Source organism: Sander lucioperca, chromosome 13 (genome assembly GCF_008315115.2).
Source record: "Sander lucioperca isolate FBNREF2018 chromosome 13, SLUC_FBN_1.2, whole genome shotgun sequence".
NCBI lineage: Eukaryota > Metazoa > Chordata > Actinopteri > Perciformes > Percidae > Sander > Sander lucioperca.
In genome coordinates this window covers 35,895,187-35,916,360 of record NC_050185.1, presented here as the reverse complement: position 1 = coordinate 35,916,360, position 21,174 = coordinate 35,895,187, and the positions used below count along the sequence as shown (strand labels likewise).

At 41.6% G+C, this 21,174-nt stretch overlaps 4 protein-coding genes across 4 annotated transcripts in view; 3 read left to right on the top strand and 1 right to left on the bottom strand.

Moving 5' to 3' along the window:
• The window catches only part of LOC116036424 (bromodomain-containing protein DDB_G0280777-like), a 1,700,590-nt gene that overhangs the window by 1,048,612 nt on the left and 630,804 nt on the right, over positions 1–21,174 (top strand). The window lies entirely within an intron of this gene.
• The window catches only part of LOC116036425 (C1q-related factor-like), a 680,685-nt gene that overhangs the window by 111,508 nt on the left and 548,003 nt on the right, over positions 1–21,174 (bottom strand). The gene's annotated exons all lie outside the window — the stretch shown is intronic.
• Positions 11,941–12,882, top strand: LOC116065624 (olfactory receptor 146-like). Its single transcript, XM_031321160.2, has one exon. The coding sequence runs from the start codon at positions 11,941–11,943 to the stop codon at positions 12,880–12,882; it is 942 nt and encodes a 313-aa protein (XP_031177020.1).
• Positions 14,462–15,397, top strand: LOC116041498 (olfactory receptor 52N2-like). Its single transcript, XM_031287397.2, has one exon. It carries the CDS (start codon positions 14,462–14,464, stop codon positions 15,395–15,397), a length of 936 nt encoding a protein of 311 aa, XP_031143257.1.

Genomic DNA, 21,174 nt, shown 5'->3' with positions numbered 1-21,174 from the left:
TGGTCAAGCACCATCATACATAGAAGAGCTTTTAGTACCTTATTGTCCCACTAGAGCACTACGCTCCCAGAACTCAGAGCTACTTGTGGTTCCTAGAGTCTCTAAAAGTAGAATGGGAGCCAGAGCCTTCAGCTACCAGGCTCCTCTCCTGTGGAACCAGCTCCCAACTTGGGTTCGGGGGGCTGACACCGTCGCCACATTTAAGAATAAACTGAAAACCATCATCTTTGATAAAGCTTATAGTTAGGGAGTGAGGAGTTGCAGCATAGTAGAGTAGAGTAGAGGGAGGCAGGAAGTACAAGCCCGTTCCGGCAGGGGAGAGTACGAGCCCGGTCCAGGGCCCCTCTCTTTAGCCTGCCTCTCTTAGTTATACTATTATAACTCTAGACTGCTGTGGGAAGCTCCTTCCAAGGACACAATGAGCCGCTCCCTCTTCTCTCTTTTCACTTGTCTCCTTTTGTGTGCATCTTAGTCCCAGAAATGCCTGTTACTAACCTATCTCTGGGGAGTTTTCTCCCCGGAGTCCCTTTGCTTCTTCTTCACCCAGAACATCGCCTTGGAATTGGGTGGCACCTACACCGGGGTCCTGGGTGCAGCTGACGCTATGGACTTACTACACCCTGCTACGCTCTGCATTTCCCCGCAGTGTCCGACTGCGTCCTGCCGCGTCCAACCGCGTCCACCCAGGCTGCTGTGCCACACTACACCCCGTAACGCCCTGCTGTGCCCTACTATGACATGAACTACTATGACTACCATTGTGATCACTGCTTCACTATCTTTATTATGACTATTATTGCCACCATTCACCACTCCCCCAACTGGTGCCGTCAGACACCGCCTACCAAGAGTCTGGGTCTGTCCGAGGTTTCTTCCTAACAAAAAAAAAGGGAGTTTTTCCTTGCCACTGTCGCAATAGCTACTGCTAATGCTTGCTCTTGAGGCAACCACTGTAATAATTGGGGCTTCGTAAAGTACAGAGTTTGGTCTAGACCTACTCTATCTGTAAAGTGTCTCGAGATAACTCTTGTTATGATTTGATACTATAAATAAAATTGAATTGAATTGAATTGAAAACATGTCACCAAATGTCGCTCAATGGTGTTCTAACCTAAGCCTAATGGGTTAGGTGTGGGGTGGGGTTGGGTTGGTGGAATAAACTGCAGGTTTTTGTTAAACTTTACGTCATGTGCTGCGTTACATGCCTAACCGGGAGTGAAGTAATGCCTGATTTTGTCCCAAACCACCACACTCTTCTTCTAAACTAAGTAGTTCTGGTGCTTAAACATAACCAAACTGCGACCATTTCACAACATTTAAGAAGCTTTTAAAACTGCAAGCTTTATGTTCAAATCTGCAACCAACATTCTCTGGTTTGGATACAGGGTTACTGCAGTTTTAACCAAGTCAAATTTAAGTTCTTTTGAGAGCTTATTAAGACCATAATGAATGAAATTCAAGACCTATATAACGTCAGATGTCCAGAAACATCGTCTGAAAAAATTCCCTGATTTCCTCATTCGCATTATAGGACTGGTGTCTAGTCACCGTGTGGAGGACCTAGAGACCAGTAAAGTTTCAAGGGAGTCTCTATATCAGATCATGATATGTTATTATGTTCAAATGCCAAACAATGTCACGTGAGGAAGGGTCAGTGTTCACCTGAATTGTTAAGGAATTATGAATGTCCAAATTTTATCAAAATCTGGAAAGTTTTCTTGCTGCATGTGGACCAAAACATAGTATGTTGTTTGTATGTTTCATCATGCATTGACAGGGAAGGGAGAGCCTATAGATCCCAGGAGCTTTCATTAGCGCCTGTAATCAGCGTTATCCTCTGAGCCTGACCTAGACCTCATTCATTTGTAGTTGTAATATAGCGAATTATATTTGGACTAGATGAACTACAATACTACAGAATAAAAATTACAATGTTCTATTCTATTTTCGCTGCAGGAGCATTTCAATGTAGCCTGGCTCCGCCCTCCTACATACTTCCGCTCAATTTTAATTTCCCTTTAGTACTACATCTGGGTTTGCGGTATATTCTTGGGTTTTCTCTGGCCAAATCTTTACCGGTCCAATCAGCGAACAGAGGGAGTGGCTGAGAACGATGACGTCGAGGTCGTGCGCTAGTTTGAGTTGTAGTTCCGTAATGGCGGCAGAGAAAGATGCGAGCAAAGCCATTCGGTCCGTTGTGGCAACGCTGCCAAATATCCAGAAGTTAAAGCCCGAACAAGAACAATCTTTGCTGAGTTTTGTTGGTGGCCATGATGTTGTGGCCCTCCTCCCCACGGGGTTCGGGAACAGTTAGATTTTCCAGCTCGCTCCGTTAGTGTTGAAGGAGTTGGCTAAGGCTAACGCTAGTGATGCTAAGCCGACGTCACGACCAACCATTAGCGATTGGTTATGGCAGATCCAGAGTGGCTCTGGGCAGATCCAATAGTTTTAAACTTCAACAGAGTACCCGCCTTAAATCTGGATCTGGGTGTCATTCCCACACTGCCTCATAATCATGAAGTACCATTCAGGGAGGGGGAGAACACTACCCCTCAAAATCAGGCCCCCTTTCATATTGAGGAGAAGGACGTGCGCTGACTATTTAGCCGGCAGAATGTAAGAAAAGCAGGTGGCACCGATGGGATCTCGCCTGCCACCCTGAAGCACTGTGCCAGTCAGCTCGCTCCAGTTTTTACAGACATTTTTAATCAGTCCATTGTCTTATGCAAGGTTCCAGTTTGTTTTAAGTCATCAACCATTATTCCAGTACCGAAGAAGAACAGTGCAGTGGGCCTGAATGACTACAGACTGGTGGCCCTTACATTAGTGGTTATGAAATGTCTTGAGCGGTTGGTTCTGTTTCATCTCAAACCCATCACAGCTCCCCATCTTGATCCACTGCAGTTTGCTTACATGGCAAACCGCTCAGTGGATGATGCAGTCAACTTAGGCCTGCACTATGCTCTGGACCACCTCGGCTCTCCTGGCTCCTATGTAAGGATGCTGTTTGTAGATTTCAGTGCCGCCTTTAACACCATCCTACCTGAGCGGCTACGGAGGAAGCTGTCACTGATGGGGGTGGAACCCTCTATCTGCCGCTGGATAATGGATTTTTTCAGCAATAGACAACAGCAGGTGCGGCTCGGCCAGCACATGTCTGATCTCTGGTACACCAACATTGGAGCACCTCAAGGGTGTGTGCTGTCACCATTTCTCTACTCATTGTACACCAATAATTGCACTTCCAACAGCAGTTCCATCAAGTTGATTAAATTTGCAGACGATACCACCTTGGTCGGCCTTATTAAGGACAATGACGAGGCTACTTATAGGCAGGAAGTGTCTCATTTGGTTGGGTGGTGTGACAATAACAATCTGGAGCTTAACCAACAAAAGACAGTGGAAATGGTGATAGACTTCCGCAGATCCCCCCTCCTCTCTCCCACCCCTAACCATCAAGAGTTCTGTTGTGAAGGAGGTGGAATCATTTAAATTCTTAGGCACTGTCATCACAAACAACCTGAAATGGGAGGAAAACAGTTCATCCATTAGCAAGAGGGCTCACAGTGGAATGTTTTTCCTAAGGCAGTTAACTAAACTGAACGTCTCCAGCTCTGTTCGATCTAGGTTTTACAGAGCCACTGTGGAAAACCTTCTGTCAACATCCATTACTGTATGGTTTGCCTCAGCATCGGCCAGGGCGAAGAACAGACTGCAGGGCATTGTGCAGAGAGGCTGACTGGACAGAGGCAGCTGTCGATCAGTGATCTGTATGAGGCCACAGTCAGGAAGAGGGCAGCTAAAATTGCTGCTGATCACTCCCATCCAGCAAGTGACATTTTTAGGCTGCTTCCCTCAGGAAGAAGGTACAGGGCGATGAGGACAAGGACCTCACGCCACCTCAATAGCTTTTTTCCAAGAGCTATTTCCCTTCTGAATAGCTGATCCCTGTCACTATTTTATCTTTGGACTATTTTATTATTAATTGTTTTAAGCATATGCTTATGCATTCTGCTTCTGTTACTGATTGCCATGTCAAATTCCTGTGTATCTGCTGATGCATTTGGCGAATAAAGTGATTCTGATTCTGATTCAAGGAAGTTAACACTTGTCAATGGAGAGTGGCCAGAATCTCTGTACAAATGAAATGTACCAGAGTCTGGTAGGACCAGGCTAGTGTACCAGAGTCTGGTAGGACCAGGCTAATGGACCAGAGTCTGGTAGGACCAGGCTAGTGTAACAGAGTCTGGTAGGACCAGGCCAGTGTACCAGAGTCTGGTAGGACCAGGCTAATGGACCAGAGTCTGGTAGGACCAGGCTAATGGACCAGAGTCTGGTAGGACCAGGCTAAATGACCAGAGTCTGGTAGGACCAGGCTAGTGTACCAGAGTCTGGTAGGACCAGGCTAGTGTACCAGAGTCTGGTAGGACCAGGCTAATGGACCAGAGTCTGGTAGGACCAGGCTAAATGACCAGAGTCTGGTAGGACCAGGCTAGTGTACCAGAGTCTGGTAGGACCAGGCTAGTGTACCAGAGTCTGGCAGGACCAGGCTAATTTCAATGAGCATTAGAGGTAGCGTTACATGGACGTAGGGAAATTAAAACCTGTTTAAAATGATTTAAGACCTAAAACACAGTACTTCAGCGAATTTAAGACTTTTTAAGGCCAACATTTTTATTTTGAAATTTTAGACTTTTTTAGACTTTTTAAGACCCCGCGGAAACCCTGTAGATATGAGGATGGAAAATGCTCCTGTGGGTCGTATTAGAGGGGAGGAACAAACGACTCATATCGTCGTCTGGCTTGGGGGACTTGTTGCATCTAGTAGTTAGGAAGATCAGTGTGAGTCATTTTCAGTCAATTCCCTGCAAATCCATCACAGTCTGGTTTGGCTCAGCACCAAACACGACAACAATAAGGCTGCAACAGACATTCAGCACTGCACAAAATACACTGGTGCCCAGGGCCAATTCACCAACCAGGATAAGATAGGCAAATGCCCTCAGGCCCCCCAACGCCTCAGCTCCACTACATGTAAACTGCTTTATTTAATGCAATTGCAAAACAAAGTACAAAATTAGCATTACCTGCATTATTTCATAAGACCTTTATACTTTTTGTTTATATTTTATGCTCACATGGTACATTTTCTTAAGTTATATTAAATCAAACTGCCACAAACTAACTATGGTAAATATGGAGCCTCGTGCTGGTTGGTTTCTTGGTCTCTGAGCAAAAATTTAAGCTGCCATGTGTAGTCTGTTGTGTTCACTGTACTCGATGTGAACTTTTGATCTGGGGACCTTACACAGGACTTAGGCTTGTGCGCCTTTCTAGCCAAGAAATGGTCTTGAAAAAACATCATAACGTGTCAAACTCAAGGCCCGCGGGAAAAATCTGGCCTCAAATGTTTATCTGTGCCGCATATCAATTTAGGTTCACAATAAATATTGGCCCGCCTAGTTGTGCGCTAAACCAAAAAGACGGGGAACTGTTGGCAAACTGCAATTACACACAGAGGTATGTTGGCTAAGCCATGGTAAAGTGTTGCTCAGATTGTCTGAGATGTGTTGTTGAGGATGAAAAGTGGTAATGTGACCTGACAGCCAGTGGCAAATGCACGCACAACTGCTTTCCCCTAAGAGAGATGCGCAACACTAAAAGCAGAATTTGGCAGATTTACCGACTTTGAGACTCAGGAGCCACAGTTTGCATATTCAGGCCTGTGAAGCAGGTTGTTGTGAGTTGGCTGTGTGCTAGCCTACTTTTAAAAATGTAGGCTAATAAGAATGAATTGTTTTGCTTAACGTGCTTAATTCTATGATGGGAATGGTTTTGCTGACCTCTTTTGGGCTTTATGTGGACCAAACTGTAAGTGAGAAGAATATATGAGAATATATTTTACTTTTTCCAAATAAAAGCATGTTAATAAACTATATATGTCTGGCCCTTGATGTGATTCTAATTTTCCAGTGTGGCCCTTAGTGAAATTGAGTTTGACCCCCCTACCTTAGTCCCATCCCCCTTGTAGGCAGTATAGAGCCCTCTACAACTAAAACAACCCAACACTTAAACAGCTTCTTTCCTTGTGTCAGTATACTTAACCAATATATGTGATCATAATTCTGATTGTCCAAGAGCAGGACTGGCGATACACTATAAACCAGTCTAACGTGGGATATGTAGTGGTAATAAGGTAACTGCCTGACTCCCGGTGCACTCTTGAACATCATTGAGTTTTGCGTTGTGAAACTTTGTTGTGAACAGTATGCCAAAACAGTTGTAAAAACTATAAACTGTTGCATGTTGGGAGCTCAGGGGACTACACTGCCCCCTAATGGTCCAACAGTTTCATCATTCATGTGTTCCAGTTGCCACAGCAGCTCGTAATGAGCGTTAATGTTTCTGAAACAAATGCGATTGTTAATGAGTCCACTGTGAGCGGCTTCCTAACAAAACACTTATCAACAGTTTCTGATGGTAATTAGTCCTCTGGGAGCAAAGAGAGAGGCCCAGTAGTAGATGTTTATCAGAGCTCAGAGGATAACGCTGATTACAGGCGCTAATGAAAGCTCCTGGGATCTATAGGCTCTCCCTTCCCTGTCAATGCATGATGAAACATACAAACAACATACTATGTTTTGGTCCACATGCAGCAAGAAAACTTTCCAGATTTTGATAAAATTTAGACATTCATAATTCCTTAACAATTCAGGTGGACACTGACCCTTCCTCACGTGACATTGTTTGGCATTTGAACATAATAACATATCATGATCTGATATAGAGACTCCCTTGAAACTTTACTGAGCACACACAACTTTTTGGCTTTAATCACTTCATGACCTTTTGTCAAACAAACAACATAGTTTGGCCCTTTCTATACAGGTACTGGTTTGAGACGTTTCTTGGTCATGATAATATTTTAGACAATAGTGTGCTTCTAGCTTTATGGCAACAGTTTGGGGAAGACTCTCCTGACAATAACAACACCCCCATAAACAAAGAACTGGTCTGGATTTCCCAGTTTGGTGTGGAAGAACCATGACCTCAACCCCATCCAACACCTTTAGTATGACAGACTGCGAGCCATGCCAGCCAAGTTATCAAATATTTTGGAAAACCTTTCCCCAGAACACACACTTCTACAGATTCAGAGAAAGTGGGGATAATAGGATGGAAAGAGGAAGCAGAGAGAAAAGTGTGAAGGTAAAGAGAGAAGGCCGATCTGCAGGCTGGAGTCTCTCCAGAGAGAGAGAGCGGCTCCCTGTGCGTAGTCCCTTGAATGCCTCACTGCAGCTTTTAATTCTATTAACCTGCTGGTCACTTAGACACCTGGGAGCTCCGAGGCCTCCAGGACACTCATTACAGCCTAATAATGATAACACAGGTAAACCACACAAGTTTCAATCCGGACACACAAACTGAGGCAGAGATGATCATGAACGTACATGAAGAGAATGGAGAGTCAGGAGGAAAGGAAGAGAAACAAGTTCTGTTCCTCGTAAGCTGTCACAAAAACATGTTCACTAGCTGCAGCTACACACTATGTAGTATACTGAGAGGGGACTCCTAAACTGCAGAACGGCATGCTGGGTACAGTTTGCTCTCTTTGTAGCAAACTCAAACTTTCCAAGCATCAGCGATGTAACTTTCAGAATGAACTCTTTGGTTCCAGGGAATAGCCTGTACCCAAATAGCTACCTGTAAGTAAATGATGCGTAGATTCGAGCATTGGTTGAGCAGGTGGATTTCTCAGGACCCAAGGAAGCACAGTGTTGAGTGTGAAGTTGTTTGGATGAGCAATACCGGAGGCCGAAGCAATCAGCCCGTTCCGAACAGGAACGTTTTCAACGGGCAGTGCACAAGTGAGAATAAATTCACGACAAACTACATTTGTAGCATCTTTTCTAATGCCAAAATTCTTTTATGTAGCAAGGTAAGGATGTTAAGGTCGTGGTTCTGATGGACTTGTGGTGATCCTCTACCATAAAACTGTTGTAGCTAAATACTAAAGGCTGACCTAAAAATACTGTTATCATGATAATATAACGGGAAAACTTCAGTTAAGTTGTGTGCAAAATATGTTTTAGGCGGCACCCTAAATGGTCTACAGGTTAAGGGGCCGACCATGAACCACAAAGTCCTCGGCCCTCATTTCCTGGCATCGCTTTCTGTAAACAAATCTATGAAGGCAGCTCAACAAGTAGATTTAGGAAGAGTGACCTCAGGTCAATACTATAAAGATAGTCACACCAACCCTTATATTCACTCAGGTGGTAAAATTCAGATTTATGTATGGTTAGCAATGTGTTTGAAATAACTCCTAGGAAGTAATCATTTTAAAAACGTTCAGTCATACTGCCACCTTCTGACCTGAGCTGCAGAGGAAGTGAAGGGTGTGTTTATGTTTCTGATGGACACGTAGAACCCAAAGGAAAATTATTAAAAGCAAACACACTGTCCTCAACGAGTCAGAGCCTCATCAGCGCTCTGACGAGAAGACAGGAGAGTGGAACAGGAAGCTTTAGGCTTTCCACAAGAACCTTCATAGTGTTGTGATCAATAGACATTACCTTTATTTCTTTTGTTTTAATGTTTGATGAAATCTTTATCGCTCTGAGATGTCTGTTCATTAAGTGTCAGTTGTGTGTTCTACTGCAGGTAATACTGTGTGATTTATTTACCTCAACAATGCACTATATATGATCATACTGCATTCTGTCTCTACTATTATATAGATATGGACTATGGCCTGTCTGATTTCTCAGAACTCTATGCACTTTATTTGCTAATGCACTTTAATAATGGACTAACATGATCATACTGCATTCTGTGTTTTATGTCTTTTTTAAGCACTGCTATAAAGAAAAAGAACTTTTAATGATTGCACCACTGGTTACATGTTAAACTGCATTTCATTGTACTGGTTGTCCTTAACTGTGCAATGACAATGAAGTTTAATCTAATCTAATCTAATAACAAAGAAAGACAAATGTCAGAGGCCAAGACCTCTTTTGTTTATTTTACAACCTTTTACTGTAACATGTTGTTATACTGAAAGTCTAAAATTATTATCACTATCTCTGATACGTGAAAAGTTACCTGTTGGAAGGGTTTTGATAAACTTGTCTTTTACAGAACTGCACTGTTCTGGATGGAGAACGTAACAATGGTAACTCCTCTCACACAGCCTATTGTGTTCGAGCTGGAGGGCTTCTATGTACCACCGGGCTATGGCGTCTTCTTCTTCTTCTTGGCTCTGCTTAACTACATGGTCATACTGTTGGGGAATTGCGTGGTGCTGTGCGTCATTGTCATTGACAAGAACCTGCACAGACCCATGTTCGTAATGGTTTGTAACCTGGTAGTTTGTGATCTGTTGGGGGCCACAGCGGTGCTGCCTCGCCTCATGATACACTTCTTGACGGGCCAGAAGAAAATCGCCTACATCCCAGCCATCGCCCAGGCCTTCTCTGTGCACACGTACGGCGTCGCAGCGCAGACTATTCTGGGTGTGATGGCCTATGACAGGTAATAAAACTCATCTGCACATCCAGAGAGTTAATCACAGATTCAAGTCTTTTTCTGTCATGCTCAGATGGTACAGACTGACTCAGATGACTTATCTAAAAAAATTCTTTAGTGTTTCAAAGTTCTCGTTTTACAGATTTCTGCTGTTAACTGTTATGTCAGGCTGATGTTCTTTGGTGCTGTTGTTTTGTTACTAGGGCTAAATATTTTTTATTAATGGGTAATAAAACCTTCTGCATGTCACCCCCTTGTTCTCCTACAAAGTTTCCAGTCTGTATCTTGGGGTAAGAAAGGTCTTAGTTTCTTAAAAAAAGTTTCCTTCTAGACTCTTTTAAATACTTTCATTCATAAGTTGAATCTTTTGTCCTAAATACTGTCTTAATGTTTATTAACCTTTGCATAAAATTCACAAAATAGTAGATTTGCCATGTAAAATCATCCTCCAGCAGCCTGGCCAACTTTTTGTGGACTTGACTGCAGCCATGAAGTGTAATTGGGTTTATGTGTTTGTATGTGAGCAAAGCCTAAAAAAGAGCAACATCAGGATATTCTAGTGCATACAGAATCAGATGCAAACATATTGAGATGCTAAGATCTTGTAAACATATATCTTTAACTGGAATAAAGCTAAGTTGTAACAGTGCTCTCCCTCTGCAGGTATATTGCTGTGTGTGAACCACTCAGGTATCACACCATCATGACATCAGCTCGGCTGCACTCCTGCTGCGCCCTGGCCTGGTTGGTTGCTCTGCTGTTTATTGGTGTGCTCTTCGCCTGGCACGTGGATACCCCGCTGTGTGGCAATATCATCCAACACATCTACTGCAGCAACCGTGCTATCCTAAGCCTGGCCTGCAGTCCCACCCCTATAAACAACATTTATGGTTAGTGCATTTGTTTATAATTAAGTACATTGCCAGGATAAGCCTGACAAGCCAAACATTTGCTGGATGTGTGGATTGCCAGGCTTATCCTGGCAAAGTGCTTTGCTTCTCCCTTACTACTATCTCTGTGTCAAAATCCCTTCACAATGGGAAACAAGAACAACCTCCAAGTTAAAACGCTAAAAATGAAATCAAGTTTTGACGAAAATTTGAATTATGCAAGAAGGTAGGCCTGCTTAGTTCTTTCGGTGAATAATTGTAAAGATTTACAAAAAGTATGTTTACGACATTTACTATTTAACTGGGACGTTTTTATCAAAACAAGTCCCTAACAGAGACTATTTTGCAGAGCCACCGTCAAGACAATTGTGATTGGTTTAAAGAAATGCAAGGTCTGGGAATGTGAGACTAAAATAAAGCAACATACATACAACATGTTGTTGAATATTGTCCCTTATCCATAGCCCTTATCAGCAGGGGTTCAGCATATTCAGCACTGAAGGCCAAAATGACTGAAAAAAATAATTTTTATGCTAGACTGAGGTGGAATGTTTACATGTTACCTAATGATGGTTTAAATGATCCTCCTTATGTTTCTCTAGGTCTCTCCATGTCCTGGTTTGTGAGTACAAGCATCTTCCTCGTCATTGCTTTTTCCTACTTCAGAATCCTGCATGCTTCTTTAAAACGAGGCAGAGCTGACAGCACCATCCGAAGTAAGGCCTTTCAGACGTGCGCATCGCACCTTGTTGTGTATGTGCTCTACGAAATAGCTTCAGTGGTCATAATTGTGAGTCAAAGGTTCCCTTCCATCTCGCAAAATATCAAGAAGTTCTTCAGCATCCTTTTCATCATCATCCCACCAGTCATTAACCCCATTATCTATGGATTAGTCAGTAAAGAATTACGTGCAAGCATCATCAAGCATTTAACCTATGTCCAAGTCAGAAAATGAGATGGGGTTAACTTCTTTAGGTCATTGTATTCCTGATAATTAATATGCTGCTTACATGACCTGTATCTAATTTGGAATATTGTAAAATTCTGAATAATAGTGGAATATTAGTGTGGATGTAAACATACTCAATGTGTCACAGAAGATCTTATGAATAGTAAACAATAATTAGTAAGTAAGTAGGATACAGAACTTGTAAGGAGCTTGTTGACATTTGCATAGTGAGTTTTAAATGTTGCATCACCCTTTGTCTTAGATAATGATTATTAATTAGCCCCTCAGTGAATTTGTGTCTATAAACGTTATTACAGAGATCCTGATAGGTGCTGGTGGATAGTATCAGCAGAGAGGGGGCAGGTGAGGATGAAAGATTGAGAAACAAGAAACACTTGAAGGCTGTATTACTAATCTGCAAGCGACTATTTCTTCACAATATGTATAACTCATTTTATATTTTTGGTCAATGTCAAAGAGAATAATTACTTCTGTAGATTTTATTGTTCTCTGATATTGAGATTACAAGGAAATTACCTGTGGCTTTGATATCGTTTTGTTGTTTTCAGGTTAATGGAAAACTACACCTACAACAGCTACACACTCCAGCTGGAGGGGTTAATTGTTTCAAAAGAGTCTACATACCCTGTCTTTCTCTTTTTCTTTTTCTCCTACCTGTTTATAATTGTAGCAAATGTAGGTATTGCTGTTCTGGTTTTCATTGACAAAAATCTTCACCAGCCCATGTATGTCCTTTTTTGCAACCTGACCTTAAATGATGTACTTGGAAATTCTATCATGGTGCCCCGTTTGCTTTTAGACATGTTGCGTCCTCCCTCTGAGCGTATCATCACTTATAATGAATGTTTGGTCCAAGCTTTTACAATACACATGTTTGGCACCACTTCCCACACAGTGCTCATGATTATGGCCTTTGACAGATATGTGGCCATCTGCAATCCCCTGCGCTATGCTGCCATAATGACCAACAAAATGGTGATCAAGCTGACAGTTTGTGCCTGGGGAGTGGCCTTTGTGTTGGTTGGGATTCTGCTCGGTCTGACCATACGGCTGAACCGATGCAGGACTCTGATCCAAAGTCCTTTCTGTGACAATGCCTCACTGTTTAAACTCTCCTGCGAGGATGTGTCTATTAATAATGTCTATGGCCTCGCTTTCACTGTAGTTCTGTTCACAAGTTCTATCGGCTGCATGGTTCTCACCTATACTAAGATTACAGTAGTGTGTCTCACCAGTAATAACAAGTCTTTGAACAGTAAAGCCTTGAAGACCTGCAGTACCCATCTGGTTGTATATCTGATTATGGCATTTAGTGGAATGTCTAACATTGTTCTGCATCGCTTCCCTCAGTACACAGACTACAGGAAAATTAGTAGCATTATGTTTCATATCATCCCTGGCAGCCTCAACCCCATTATTTATGGTTTGCAGTCCAAAGAGATACAAAGATTCCTGTCCAATTTGAAGTTCAAGAAAGTATTGCCATCATTGTAATGAGAATTTAAGATTGTTTTTTTTGTAAATTCATCACTGCAACATATAATGTGGACTAAGTGTGCTCCACTGTACCCCTTTACAAAAACAGAGTGCATGATCACCTTTTAAATTAAAGTTCAGTAATAAGGGCTGATCCCTGACAACTGTGGTATTTGGAAAATTGAGATGTATAGACCATGTACAATCTGTGCAATAAACACCAATGGTGTAATTTCTGGAAAAACACAATAGTTTGATCTTTATAACCATAAATTGTGGCAAGAAAATGCAAAACCACCTGTGTTCTCTTAATTATGTGGCAATAGTATTTTAAACTAAACTCCAAAGCCCAGAATCGTTACCTTGGTTAGGGCTAACCTTAACCCTGATTATATTTATACAAGGCCTATAGCACAATGACCTGAATTATTTCTGGAAAAATACAATAGTTTTATCTTGATAACCATATATTAATAAAATGCTAAACCACCTGTGTTCTCTTAATTATGTGGCAATAGTATTTTAAAATAAACTCATAGCTGGAGGGAAAGATGGGACGCCAGGAGAAAATTAGGAATCTTACGTAATGATAAACAAAATGTCATGTTGCTTTATCTTTTTTGTGAATCCGATATCATTTTGAATCCTACACATATCAGAGCTACTTTATGTTTACAGAAACAAAACATAAATTAACAGTTATAATACATTACATTAAAGGTTATCTATGGAAGATTACTGTAAACATGTATTTCATTAAAACGAAAAAAATGTCATGACTTCTCTAGGCCTAAATTGTTTTATTTTGAAATTCCAGATTTGAATAATTCCATAATTTTGCCAGGTTTTCCATGATTATGGGAACATAATTATATTTCGTCCTTCAAATAAATAGAGGTAACAAAGGTAGGCCCTGATCGGACTTATTAGAGCATTAGCGTCAGAAAATGACTTAACCACAGAAACAATATTTGGGTCATTTACATGGACATTATAACTTGTTGACAGTTGCAATGGTCAGCATAACAATTTCTAAATGTTGCATCACACATTACCTGACGTAATGGCAAATGATTCCCCTGCAGATTAAATCATGTCTATAAAACATTGCAAAAGAGTTCCGGTGGATATTATCAGCAATGAGCAGGAGACATAAGAAACAATCTTGGAACAAGAGACAGTCAGAGTAAGAATTACCGATCTACATGTTTTCTCACAATTATCCTACTTTATTTTTTATACTGTTACTACTTTCATAATTTACTGACACACTCCATTAAAGAGAGAGTTGCACACTAGTATTGTGACTTGACATCTTGATAGCTTAATTGCCAGGACAATACTTGTAACATTTACAACTTTAATTTTTTTTAAACGGTTACTACTTTCATGATGAACGTCCAACCAAACAAAAAAAAAACAAACAAAAAAATATATGAACTATCCATATTGGCATATAGTCAGTCTTACTGATATCTGGGAAAGGCAGCATGTTTCTGTTGTGATCGTTTGCACACTAGTATTGTGATCTCTTGATACCTAAATTGCCAGGACATTACTTGTGACATTTAAAGCATTGTTTTGTAGTTTCAGGTTGATGGAAAACTACACCTACAACAGCTACACACTCCAGCTGGAGGGGTTTATTGTTTCAAAAGAGTCTACGTACCCTGTCTTTCTCTTTTTCTCCTACCTGTTTATAATTGTAGCAAATGTAGGTATTGTTGTTCTGGTTTTCATTGACAAAAATCTTCACCAGCCCATGTATGTCCTTTTTTGTAACCTAACTTTTAATGATGTACTTGGAAATTCTATCATGGTGCCCCGTTTGCTTTTAGACATGTTGCGTCCTCCCTCTGAGCGCATCATCACTTATAATGAATGTGTAGTCCAAGTTTTTACAACACACATGTTTGGTACCACTAGTCTTACAGTGCTCATGATTATGGCCTTTGACAGATATGTGGCCATCTGCAATCCCCTGCGCTATGCTGCTATAATGACCAACAAAATGGTGATCAAGCTGACAGTTTCTGCCTGGGGAGTGGCCTTAGTAATGGTTGGGATTCTGCTCGGTCTGACCATACGGCTGAACCGATGCAGGACTCTGATCCAAAGTCCTTACTGTGACAATGCCTCACTGTTTAAACTCTCCTGCGAGGATGTGTCTATTAATAATGCCTATGGCCTCGCTTTCACTGTAGTTCTGTTCACAAGTTCTATCGGCTGCATGGTTCTCACCTATACTAAGATTGCAGTAGTCTGTGGGACCAGTAATAACAAGTCTTTGAACAGTAAAGCCTTGAAGACCTGCAGCACCCATCTGGTTGTATATCTGATTATGGCATTTAGTGGAATGTCTAACATTGTTCTGCATCGCTTCCCTCAGTACACAGACTACAGGAAACTCAGTAGCATTTTGTTTCATATCGTCCCTGGCAGCCTCAACCCCATTATTTATGGTTTGCAGTCCAAAGAGATACGAAGATTCCTGTCCAATTTGAAGTTCAAGAAAGTATTGCCATCATTGTAAAGAGAATTTAAGAGGTTTTTTTGTAAATTAATCAGTGTAATAGATAATGTGGACTAAGTGTGCTCTATTACTATTTGGAAAATTGAGATGCAAGGACCATGTACAATCTGTGCAATAAACACCAATGGTGTAATTTCTGGAAAAACACAATCGTTTTACTATTATAACCATATATTGTGGCAAGAAAATGCAAAACCACCTGTGTTCTCTTAATTATGTGGCAATAGTATTTTAAAATAAACTCATAGCTGCAGGGAAAGATGGGACGCCAGGAGAAAATTAGGAATCGTACGTAATGATAAACAAAACATCATGTTACTTTATCTTTTTTGTGAATCCGATATCATTTTGAATCCTACACATATCAGAGCTACTTTATGTTTACAGAAACAAAAAAAAAACAATTATGAGATTATCTGTGGAAGATTACTGTAAAAATGTATTTCATTAAAACACAAAAAAATTCCATGACTTCATTAAAATGACTTCTCCAGGCCTAAATTGTTTTATTTTGAAATTCCATGACTTTTCCAAAACTTTCAAAGATTTTAATAATTCCATAACTTTGCCAGGTTTTCCATGATTATGGGAACATAATTATATTTCGTCCTTCAAATAAATATAAAAATACATAAACAAAATGGTTCGTCATTCATTTTTACTCTTCCAAAACCAGGCATGGTTTAGCCAAAGCTATATATTTTAGCACACAATTTTAGTGATATTTCATCCACTAACTGCTGTGATACAAAGCAGACACTAGACAGAAACATGGTCCATGCAAGTACGCGAACACAAATGACAAAGACAAATGCTCAGCTGGCACGAGTGCTCGATCCTGGCGACCACACTCAACGTGGGCTCCTATGCACCAGTGGAGGTAACAAAGGTCAGCCCTGAACGGACTTATCAGAGCATTTCTCGGACTACAGTAGTAAACAAACATGCTGTCTGTGGTGGAACGTGTACTTCTATACTTTCTGCACAGACGGAAGATAAAAGGGAACAAATGATGGGATTTGTGTCTGAATGAAGAATTAAGGAAGTGTCATGCATACATGTTCAGAATCAGCTTTATTGGCCAGGTTTGCATAAACAAACAAGGAATTCAACTCTGGTTAACCTTTGCAATATCAGTATTGTCTGAGATTTAACATTTAAATATAAATATAATGCAAGGCAGTTCAGTGCAATGGTAATATATTAATAACAATATTGTAATTGTAAGATTGAAATATACATGAGGTAGATGACAGTGTTGATTGACTTTGTTCAGTGTAAGGGTGGGGCGGCTATTTCTGAACGTTCAACAGAGTGACTGCTTGGGGAAAGAAGCTGCCTTTGTGTCGGCCGGTTTTGGCGAACAGTGCCCTGTATCGCCTACCAGAGGGAAGGAGGTTGAACAGTTTGTGACCAGGATGTAAGGGGTCTGCAGAGATTTTTGCTGCCCTTTTCCTGACCCTGGACCGGTACAGGTCCTGGATGGAGGGAAGGTCAGCTCCAATGATCCTCTCTGCAGCCCTAATTGTCCGTTGCAGTCTGGCCCTGTCCCGTTTGGTGGCTGACCCAAACCAGACAGTAATGGAGGTGCAGATGACAGACTGAATGATGGCTGAGTAGAAAGTGGTCAGCAGCTCCTTAAGCAGATTAAACTTCCTTAGGTGTCGCAGGAAGTATAACCTCTGTTGGGCCTTTTTCTGGACAGAGTCAATGTGGGGAGACCATTTTAGGTCCTATGAAATGGTTGATCCCAGGAACCTAAAGGAATCCACAGTGGACACTGTGTCGGTCTGGATGGTGGTTGGGGGGACTTCTCCGAAAGTCCACTGTCATCTCCACAGTCTTCTTGGGGTTTAACTCCAGGTGGTTCTGACTGCACCACTAGACCAGCTGTTCCACCTCCTGTCTGTAAGCAGACTCATCACCATCCTGGATCAAACCAATAACGGTGGTGTCATCTGCAAACTTCAGGAGTTTTACAGACGGGTTCTTTGAGTGCAGTCATTAGTATAGAGGGAGAAGAGCAGCGGGGGAGAGGACGAACCCCTGTGGGGCACCAGTGCTGATGGACTGGGTTTTGGATGAGATGATCCCCAGACTGACATGCTGCTGCCTGTCAATCAGAAAGCTGGTGATCCACTGACAGGTGGTGGCAGGCACTGAGAACTGGGTGAGCTTCTGATGTAGGAGTTCAGGGATGATGGTGTTGAACGCTGAGCTGAAGTCCACAAACAGGATCGGAGGTGGTGCAGGATTGCACTCCCATATTGACAGCATCATCTGCCGACCTGTTTGCACTGTAGGCAAACTGCAGGGAGTCCAGCAGGGGTCCTGTTATGTCCTTCAGGTGGCTCAACACCAGTCTTTCAAAGGATTTCATGACCACAGACGTCAGGGCGACAGGCCTGTAGTCATTTAATCCTATGACAAATAGTCAGTGCCTCCATATCAAGTACAGGATATGTGTTGTCACAGTGTCCAGGCAAAACAAATAATGACCAATATGACACAATTTCATACGATCAACCATAAAAACCTGGAGGACATTATACAACATCTAAAAACCTCCTCCTGCTACCTTGATATTCTACCAATGGGCGTTTTCAAAAATGTCTCGAATTGTTTGGCTTCAGATCTTCAACAGATTGTAAACACGTCTCTTCTCTCAGGTATCTTCCCACAGGCCCTGAAACCTGCAGTCATTAAGCCACTCTTAAAAAAGAACAATCTAGACACGTCACTGATTAGCAACTATAGGCCGATATTAAACCTTCCATTTTTAAGTAAAATCATTGAAAAAGCGTTTTTTCAACAACTAACAACTGAACCTTTTCTTGCCACTGAACAACAGTTTTCATGCCTTCCAGTTGGGTTTTCGACCACACCACAGCACTGAGACGGCTGTTGTTAAAGTCTTTAATGACCTCCATTTAAACACAGATAGGGGCAAAATTTCAGTCTTGGTATTACTTGATCTCAGTGCTGCATTTGACACGGTCGACTATGACATATTACTAGACCGATTGGAAAACTGGGTTGGCCTTTCTGGCTCAGTACAACAACTGGTTTGAATCCTACTTAAAGAATAGGGATTACTTTGTATTTATAGGTAATTATACATCTGAGCATACAAATATGACGTGCAGAGTTCCCCAAGGGTCCGTTCTGGGGTCTCTTCTGTTTAACATCTACATGCTTCCACTGGCTCAGACTATGGAAAACAACAAAATAAATTACCATAGTTATGCGGACGACACACAAATTTACATAACCTTATCGCCAGGGGACTATAGTCCAATACAAAAACTGACTAAGTGCATTAAACAAATTAATGACTGGATGTGCCAGAACTTTCTTAAATTTTATGAAGAAAAAACTGAGGTGGTTGTTTTTGGAGCAAAAGAGGAACGATTAAAAGTCAGCGCTCAGCTTGAGCAATGTTAAAAACAACAGACAAAGCCAGAAATCTTGGTGTAGTCATGGACTCAGACCTGAATTTCAACAGCCACATTAAGACAATTAGAAAGTCAGCCTATTACCACCTTAAAATATATAGCAAGGGTTAAAGGACTTATGTCTCAGCAGGATTTGGAAAAACTTGTCCATGCTTTTATCTTCAGTAGACTTGACTACTGTAACGTGTCTTTACAGGTCTCCCTAAAAAATCAATCAGACAGCTGCAGCTGATTCAGAACACTGCTGCTCGAGTCCTCACTAAGACCAAGAAAGTGGATCACATCACTCCAGTTCTGAAGTCTCTACACTGGCTTCCAGTACCTCAAAGAATTTATTTCAAAATACTTTTGCTGGTTAATAAATCACTAAACGGTTTAGGGCCAAAATACATTTCTGATCTGCTAGTACACTATGAACCACCCAGACCTCTCAGGTCGTTATCAGGTTATCGTTTTTAACTGCTCTTTAATGTTTTATGTAAAGCACTTTGAATTGCCCTGTTGCTGAAAGGTGCTATACAAATAAAGCTGCCTTGCCTTGCCTTGCCTATGATGGAGAGATTTTTGGGGACTGGGATGATGGTGGAGCATTAGAAGCAGGAGGGCACTTCACACAGCTCCAGGGACCGGTTAAAGAGCTACATGAATGATTGGCACCAGAGCTTCATCAAACTGCTCAGCCAGGGTTGTTTTAAACCTAAACCTAAGGGGTCAGCTTTCTCTTGTTGTTTCATGCTATAGCGTTGCAAGCAGCAACAATGAAGAGTCTAGCCTGACCTGAGCCACAATTTTCAGCTGACACACTCCAGAACACAACGGCGCGTCAAATCAAACTTCGTTAGCTTGAAACCTCTGCGTCCATGTACTTGCAAAGAACACCAGCCAGACAACTATCATTTTAAGAGGTTGGAACAAGACCAAGTTTGAGGTTGGATAATTTAGACTGGAGATGAGTGAGAAGTTTTGATGCAAGGGAGGGTGAACAGGGTGACACAAACTTTACTCTTTCTTGTCTAAGAGTAGCAAGGTATATAATTCTTGGAGCAAGTTTACTGTAGCGTCCCCGGCTGAATAATGGTCTGGCTCTCTGTTAACTGATGGTTCAGAAAGCTTTATTGTCCTTTTGCAACATTCCTTAAAGGTGTTCTAAGCGATTTCACATGGTTTTTACGCATTACACAACATTTTTTGTCACATACAGCAAACATCTCCTCACTATTCACTAGCTGACTGTCCCCTGAACAAACTGTAAAAAAAACACGGTCTCTGTAGACAGCCCAGGCTCCACAAACAGCAACAAAAACAAACTGCGCCAACCTGCACCACAAAACATAACAAACAGTGTTCCAGCCAATAGCCGACAAGAAGGAGCTGGTTGCGCCATTACCGCAGCAGCGTTAGGCTACTTCTACAATGCGCGTTGATGACTGTTTCAGGAAGCACAGAAGGGAGGGGGAGGGGCGAGCTAGCCTCTGTTTTGTTTGACAATACTTTGAACGTCAACAAGAAGTAACGTCACCCAACATCGCTTAGAGCACCTTTAATACACCTTGAATCTCTTGAACTACCGTAAAAGCTGAGAAAAACAAACAAAAGAAAAACAAAACACCTTTACTTTACATTAGGGCTGTCAAAATAATGCAGATTAATTCATTCCATATTGAACTTTGACCAGGAGCCGTTTTAGCCACCATTCAACTGTAAAATGAAGGAGTGAGATGAGAAAGCGCTGTCATTGATTGGAACATTTACTTATAAAAATCTTCTTCCTGAATATGGTTGGGTAACGAAATCCGGTGCTAATACGGCACCGGTGCCTTAACGACCTGTATCTACCGGACCGAATAGCAACGCAAATTTCGGCTCCTCATTTCAGCGCCACTGATATGTCTGCGCTGCTCTCTGATGGTCTGAAAACGGACGTTACAGGCAACAGAAACATTGCGTAGTTAACACTACACTCAACAGCAGCTAACGTTAGCTAGTAGCTGGATTAAACACGGAAAATGCTGACAGCTAACGCTAAACGGTGTAAAGTGTGACTGTATTTCACTGTAGAGGATTCCAACACCGGAACAATCTGCAGCTGCCTTTGTCAGAAAAAAAAACAACACAGACGCGTTCAATGAAACTGGTAACCTACAGCTTTGTGGTGCATTTAAAGTTATTGTTAAATGCCCTTCTCCAATCTTGTGGTTGTTTTTGCCATTCATCAGCAATATACTAGTGAAATAAGTTATTGTTATAGTTATTACATTATTATTAAATCATTTAATTGTGACCATATGGCCTAGAAATAAACAAGCCGTTATTTAATGTCGC